At 53.4% G+C, this 7,500-nt stretch overlaps 1 protein-coding gene and 1 pseudogene across 1 annotated transcript in view; both read right to left on the reverse strand.

Annotated features, from left to right (window-relative positions):
- Positions 1–4,553, reverse strand: part of LOC130523057 (F-box/WD repeat-containing protein 7-like) — a 10,280-nt pseudogene extending 5,727 nt beyond the window's left edge.
- A 1,153-nt stretch (positions 4,554–5,706) lies between these two features.
- Positions 5,707–7,500, reverse strand: part of LOC130523044 (FH2 domain-containing protein 1-like) — a 10,061-nt gene continuing 8,267 nt past the window's right edge. The window contains 1 exon segment of the mRNA XM_057027989.1: positions 5,707–7,500. This exon segment is cut by the window's right edge and continues 596 nt beyond it. Within this exon segment, the coding sequence (XP_056883969.1) occupies positions 6,186–7,500 (1,315 nt within the window). The 3' untranslated portion in view covers positions 5,707–6,185.

Raw genomic sequence — 7,500 nt, forward strand, 5'->3', positions numbered from 1 at the left:
TGATGATGGTGGTGATGATGATGATGGTGATGATGATGGTGATGTGGTGATGGTGTGATGATGATGGTGATGATGATGATGGTGGTGATGATGAGATGATGATGGTTGGTGGTGATGATGGTGGTGATGATGATGGTGGTGATGATGATGATGATGATGGTGATGATGATGGTGTGATGATGGTGGGATGGTGATGATGATGATGAGATGGTGATGATGATGGTGATGATGATGGTGGTGATGATGTGATGATGGTGGTGGTGATGATGGTGGTGATGATGATGGTGATGATGATGATGGTGGTGATGATGGTGGTGATGATGATGGTATGATGAGATGATGGTGGTGATGATGGTGATGATGATGATGGTGTACCTTCCTCGCGGCACTTTTCCCTCCACAGCAGGTTGTCTTCAGCCAGGATCCTCCAGTTGTGGCAGGTCTGTGCAGCCTGCAGAAGGTCTCTGGGATCCAGGAAGGTCAGCACATACAGGGCAAGCTGCAACACACACGTGCACTCGTCAACACACACACACACGCACGCACGCACACGCACGCACACACGCACACACACACACACACACACTCAGGTGGAGGCTCACCTCTTTGGGCAGCAGGGAGATGAAGTCTCTCTGGAACTGCGGCTCCATCACCTGCATCATGTGTTTCACCTGAGTGGCGTCGCAGCGCTCGATCAGCTGGTCCAGAGCCATCAGCCTCTCGGCGCCGCTCCAGGCCTGCAGACATTTAATTAGCTGATGACCCATCTGTTAGCTAGCGTTAGCTCCTGTCACCTCAGTGTAATAACAAGAGTAATAATAGTGGCCTTTATCAAGTGGTCAGACTTGACTAAAGCTAACAGCGATTAGCGCTGAGCTAATGCATCTGCACTGCTTCCACGAACATTAATTGCATAGTTTCTTTTTTTATGTGCTTTCTGTTATATTATCTTATTTTTTTAAGTTTATGCGCACAAAGTGGAGAAATCTTACTTTCCTTTTGCTGTATGGAGCTAAATAATCAGGCTAACATTAGCATCGAGCATATATGAGCACGTTCTGCTGAGTCACTGCAAATAGATTAGCAGGGTTTTAGCGCCAACATGTAGCTAGCCAGTTTTGGAGTTTGTGACCCACCTGAAAGGTACGAAGCCAGTCCTGCAGACCAGACGGAGGTGGGCCACAACTGACGAGTCGGCGCTGTGCACAATGTCGACTGGTCAACCTCAGGTCCCCAAATGTGGTGGGCGTGGCCTGAACCAGATGGGGGGGGCTGTGTCGACAAAAGCAACATTAGCTTCAGTTCAAATCCAAAGAAGCTGATCAAAGAACGGTTTCTCAACTACCCCGAACCGTCTAAACTTGACTGTTACGCTAACGGCTGCTCTAGCTAGCGCTTCAGCAGCTGGCTAACATGTACGCTACCTGAGGGATCCGTTTCCTTTGCAGTGCTTCTTCCCTGATGGAAACCGTGCGTGACCTTCAGTACCATGGTCGAGCTTCCTCTTCATCTGATGATTCACGGCAAAGCGAGAGAAAACAGAGAGGAGGGAGAACATTTGTGACCCCGAGGACCAGCAACACAGCAAAGTTAGCTCCTGCAACCTCTGCATGGCTGAAGAAGCCCAGGCAGCAGCAGCATCTAAACATCTGACAACAAACCAGTGAAACCACAGGAAGTTACAGCTGCACCAGTGAGACGTGCTAGCTGATGCACTGGGGCTGCACCAGTGAGACGTGCTAGCTGATGCAACGGGGCTGCACCAGTGAGACGTGCTAGCTGATGCACCGGGGCTGCACCAGTGAGACGTGCTAGCTGATGCACCGGGGCTGCACCAGTGAGACGTGCTAGCTGATGCACTGGGGCTGCACCAGTGAGACGTGCTGGCTGATGCACCGGGGCTGCACCAGTGAGACGTGCTGGCTGATGCACCGGGGCTGCACCAGTGAGACGTGCTAGCTGATGCACTGGGGCTGCACCAGTGAGACGTGCTGACTGATGCACCGGGGCTGCACCAGTGAGACGTGCTAGCTGATGCACCGGGGCTGCACCAGTGAGACGTGCTAGTGATGCACCGGGGCGGGCTGCACCAGTGAGACGTGCTAGCTGATGCACTGGGGCTGCACCAGGGCTGCACCAGTGAGACGTGCTAGCTGATGCACTGGGGCTGCACCAGTGAGACGTGTTGGCTGATGCACTGGGGCTGCACCAGTGAGACGTGCTAGCTGATGCACTGGGGCTGCACCAGTGAGACGTGCTAGCTGATGCACCGGGGCTGCACCAGTGAGACGTGCTAGCTGATGCACTGGGGCTGCACCAGTGAGACGTGCTAGCTGATGCACCGGGGCTGCACCAGTGAGACGTGCTAGCTGATGCACCGGGGCTGCACCAGTGAGACGTGCTAGCTGATGCACCGGGGCTGCACCAGTGAGACGTGCTAGCTGATCCACTGGGGCTGCACCAGTGAGACGTGCTGGCTGATGCACCGGGGCTGCACCAGTGAGACGTGCTAGCTGATGCACCGGGGCTGCACCAGTGAGACGTGCTAGCTGATGCACTGGGGCTGCACCAGTGAGACGTGCTAGCTGATGCACCGGGGCTGCACCAGTGAGACGTGCTAGCTGATGCACTGGGGCTGCACCAGTGAGACGTGCTAGCTGATGCACCGGGGCTGCACCAGTGAGACGTGCTAGCTGATGCACCGGGGCTGCACCAGTGAGACGTGCTAGCTGATGCACCGGGGCTGCACCAGTGAGACGTGCTAGCTGATGCACTGGGGCTGCACCAGTGAGACGTGCTAGCTGATGCACTGGGGCTGCACCAGTGAGACGTGCTAGCTGATGCACTGGGGCTGCACCAGTGAGACGTGCTAGCTGATGCACCGGGGCTGCACCAGTGAGACGTGCTAGCTGATGCACCGGGGCTGCACAGTGAGACGTGCTAGCTGATGCACGGGGCTGCACCAGTGAGACGTGCTAGCTGATGCACCGGGGCTGCACCGTGAGACGTGCTAGCTGATGCACGGGGCTGCACCAGTGAGACGTGCTAGCTGATGCACCGGGGCTGCACCAGTGAGACGTGCTAGCTGATGCACTGGGGCTGCACCAGTGAGACGTGCTAGCTGATGCACCGGGGCTGCACCAGTGAGACGTGCTAGCTGATGCCGGGGCTGCACCAGTGAGACGTGCTAGCTGATGCACCGGGGCTGCACCAGTGAGACGTGCTAGCTGATGCACTGGGGCTGCACCAGTGTGGAATCACGCGCTGAGGCGAGACGGGTCGTCGACAATGAAGGTCAGGAAAGATCTTTAGCTGTGTGGTGAAGAAAGACTGCTACAGTTAGCATCTGTTAGCAGGAGAGGTAAAATGAGGAAAATATTGTCACTTTAAAATCTGATCAGAAACTCAGGCGTGCGCGTGTGTGAGACTGTGCGCGAGTCTGTGTGGAAGAGGTTAAAATTAATCACAGCTGACCTGAGTCAGATGCTAACGATGCTAATGAGTTAAAAATGCTGGATTTTGCAGGTTTCTGTGTTGATACGTCATATTGATCTTCTCAGCCTGAAAAGATCAATAGAAAATCATTTGCTTTGATTTTCAATTCCTTGATGTGTTCTCGGTTCCTCCATCCTGATCGATAATCAATCATCTGATCGGAGGACATCTGCAGTGCTTTGCGGACGCGCACGCGCCGCAGAGGTATTCCGCGGGAGAAACGCCTCGTCATCCCGCACGAGCCTGACAACCGCAGCCCCAATCAGCTGATCGATCCAATAATCGATACTCACTTTAAAGAAGATGAGCTTGAGGGTCCCATAGAAGCCCATGGCTGCGCGCGCCCACCAGAAACACACAGAAAGGAGGACAAATCCGCCGGAAGGAGGAGAAAACCCGCGGCTAGAGCGGCAGAAACATCCGCAGAGTCACGGCGCTGTTTCCGGTCAGTCTGGATCGATGAGGAGCCCAAAGATCAGTGATTGATGGACCGCAGGCAGCTCGTGCTGAGCTCTCTCTCTCGGTTCACTTTCTACCTCGCTCTACCACGCTCAAGAACAGGCAGGGACACGCCCATCGCAGCCGCGTGACAGAAGCAGGGGGCGTGGTCACATCGCCACACGTCACTGACGTCGATTGAAGACGTCAATCAATCCGAGGAAAATGTAAAAATCTTCGTTCAGAATTCATCTGTGGGCAAAGCCTCGCTGAAATAAACTTCAACAGCGAAGAAATAGTCTTTTATCCGCTAAACGACGTGGTCACGTCAATCAAATAAACACGATGACTTCCGGGTCACCAGCGCGACTCAGCATCGATCTGAATGTCCCAACACGATCACAAGTAAAGCTACACCGTTTCTATGGCGACCATCCGAGCCGATTTGTTTTTATTGGGGACAGAACGTCAGAAACATGGACCGACAGGCGCCCCCCGGTGGACAGGTGGAGGAAGACTAAAAGAAGAGGTCACAAGTGAGTTTTGATCTTTTGTCGGTTCACACTGAACAAACGTCATTTCCTCTGTCAATCAAACCATCATCAATCAATCAATCAATCAATCAATCTTTATTTATATAGCGTCTTATACAATCAAAATTGTTTCTAGGCGCTTTCCAGAATCCCAGGGCCTGATCCCAGACAAGCAACAGTGGCAGGAAAAAACTCCCCTTTAACAGGAAGAAACCTGGAGCAGGACCAGGCTCATGTAGGGGGACCCTCCTGCTGATCGGGGGGGGGGCTGGGTAGAGAGAGAGGAGAAGGGAGAGGAGAGGTAGAGGATAGGATAGTCATCGCTCATCATACTCATCAATAAATATCCACCATCGGCCCTTACTTGGCTCTGCAGGCTAGATTGTGACGTCATTTCCCGTCCTTCCTCCATCCGTGTCTTCTGATTGGCTGGCTTCTCCAGGTGAGCGGTGCTGAAAAACTCCGCCTCCTCGGTCACTATGGTGACGCTGACCGGTCGCCCATCAGGTTCCTCTGCTCAGCAGAAGAGGGGCGAGGAGGAGGAGTTTGGAGTGTTTCCACCAATCAGCTCCCTCCGTGCTGCCTCTTCCGCCTCCCGCCTTCCTCCATCTTCACCCAAACATCCTAAACATTGAAACGCTGCCGATTATCGATCCAGTTCAGGGCTTCTGCGTGTTTCTAGTTTAACAATTTTTAACAGGGAATTTCAAACTCAAACCAATCACACTTTAGATCAGTACTTACAATCTATTTAAAAATCATCTCTGACGGGGTTTTAATGAAGATCAGCTCTTTTGATTGGGTGTTTGACCAGAAGTGAACGAGAATATGGAAACTTTCCTCATGTGTGTTTGACCTGCAACAGTCAGAAGGTCTTTCGTGTAAAACGGCCCGTAGCTCCGCTGATTTAGCGCTGTATTTCTGCAGTAATTCAACACTTCTCGGTGGATTTCTGTGTCAATAACAGATCGATATCAGCCAAAGTCACTCAAGGTTTTCTCCACCTCTTTGTTCTTCTATCGTTCCTTCAGTTTCGGGACTCAACATGTCGCTCTTCTCTTCTCGACACATTTGAACACTTTCCAACGGTGGTTCAACACCGAACCAGTCAAACTTCGCGGCGTCTCCATCCGCACATGGAGCGCTGCTTCGGCGCGCTCTGATGACGTCACGCGCCCGATAGAACTATCCCACTAAACACTTGCACACAACAGACTTTGCAACAATAAATTCAACAATATTTGGAACAATATTATTTATTGCTGGATATAAATCAAACACTAATGTCACACTTAAATACCTGTGAGCCAACATGATGGTGCAGAATCAGACATGTGAAGAGCCCCACCACTGCTAACAATCACAATCTAGCACTGGTCCTGATCCTAAGTTAAAACTATAATAACGAGAGGAATGGAATCTATTTTATTGGATCCTCACTTAGATATTTTAATGTTTATGTCACCAGAAAAGACAGAAACCTGGTGGAAAAGCTGCACTTAGCCTCCAGACACCGGGTCTGTTTCCACCAACCCATCAGGACACACAGGAACAGGGGTCGTGAGTCTTGTTGACTGGCTCATTTCCTGACTGAGGATCTTCTGGTGCGAGCACGCCGCTCACACTCCTCCTCTGGGTTAGGTAATAAAGGCTGGGGTAATAAAGGCTGGGGTAAGAAAGGCTGGGGTAAGAAAGAGGCAGCGCTGAAGCTGCTCTTTCTTATCTCCAAACAGGCCTGGTGTTCCGAACCGAGTCCCTCACAGATGGTTTGTCAGGAAACGTTCTGCTGCTGTTCCCCCAGCGACCTTTAGGGGCCGCCAGAGGGTCCTGGAGCGCGGAGCGAGGAGGCGCTCTGATGCTCGGAGACCTGAGCAGAAAGGACGAGTGGGAGGAGGAGGAGTTGGTGACTCTCGGCGAGCCTGCTCGGTTCAATGAGGAGGAGGAACCCAAGGAGGCCTTCAGGGAGGAGCTGGGTGGAGCCAGAGTGGAGCGCCTGAACGAGGACGAGGCGGTGCTTTGGGCAAAACTGGGAAGTGGCGTGACTGGAGGAGCGTTGCGTGTTGGAGTGGTGGGAGCACTGCTGCTGCCTCCTCCTCCTCCTGCTCCTCCTCCTCCTGCTCCTCCTCCAAGGGCCCGCAGTGTTGAGCGACACATCTTCTCCTCCAGTTGGACTCTTGGTTTCATTACAGCCTTTCCAGCAGCTACTTTGGTTTTTGAGTCCTGGTTCTGATCCTGAGTCACCTTCTGGTCCTTAGAGCTCCTGCGGTCCAGGTTCTTGGTGACACTTGAACGCCGTGAAGAAGGAGCGGTGGAGGGCCTTGCTCCCCGGGGAAGGTTGGCCTCAGCGCCAGAGGAACTCTGCTGGCCCTGTTCAGGGTGTTTGTCCACCAACGAAGCAGCCAGGCCGGTTCTGGAGAGGGGAAGGAGCCTCCTCATGGCCTGATGTTCCGTCTGGGTGAGGGTGCGGACAGACCGGGGTTTGCTGGGCGTCTTTGCTGTTGCAGTGTGTGTTTTACAGGGAAGAAGGTTCCTGCTGGACAGTTTGGACGCGGCTCCCGTCCTCTCATTGGTCAGAGGACAGGAAGTCTTGGTTCTGCTCCTGTCATTGGTTGATTGGTCCCCAGCAGTTTCTTTCCTCTGATTGGTGGGAACGACGGCCTCCTCTGGATCGGCGCCTGTGCTGACCCAGTCCACAGGACGCCACCTGCTGGAGGACAGGTGATTCAGCACAGGAGCTGGCTGGCTGCTGATAGGCAGAGGAGCTGGCTTCTCATTGGCTGGCTGTGGTGCTGACGGGCTGTGATTGGCTGGGACAGAGGAACTGGTGGGGTCTCCCTGATTGTTGCTGCTCGGCTGGTTCTTCTTAGTCCCGACATGGATGGAGTCAGAGAGCTCACCTGCTGCCTCACACACACCTGTGACACACCAAACGTTGACCTTCCCTTCACCCTCTTCGCCCTCCTGTGGGGGTGAGGATCTCTGGCCCTTTTCTGGATCCAGGGGATCGTCTTCCAGATCCACATCACCCTGGTGA

Source organism: Takifugu flavidus, chromosome 3, assembly GCF_003711565.1.
Source record: "Takifugu flavidus isolate HTHZ2018 chromosome 3, ASM371156v2, whole genome shotgun sequence".
NCBI classification, from domain to species: Eukaryota; Metazoa; Chordata; class Actinopteri; order Tetraodontiformes; family Tetraodontidae; genus Takifugu; species Takifugu flavidus.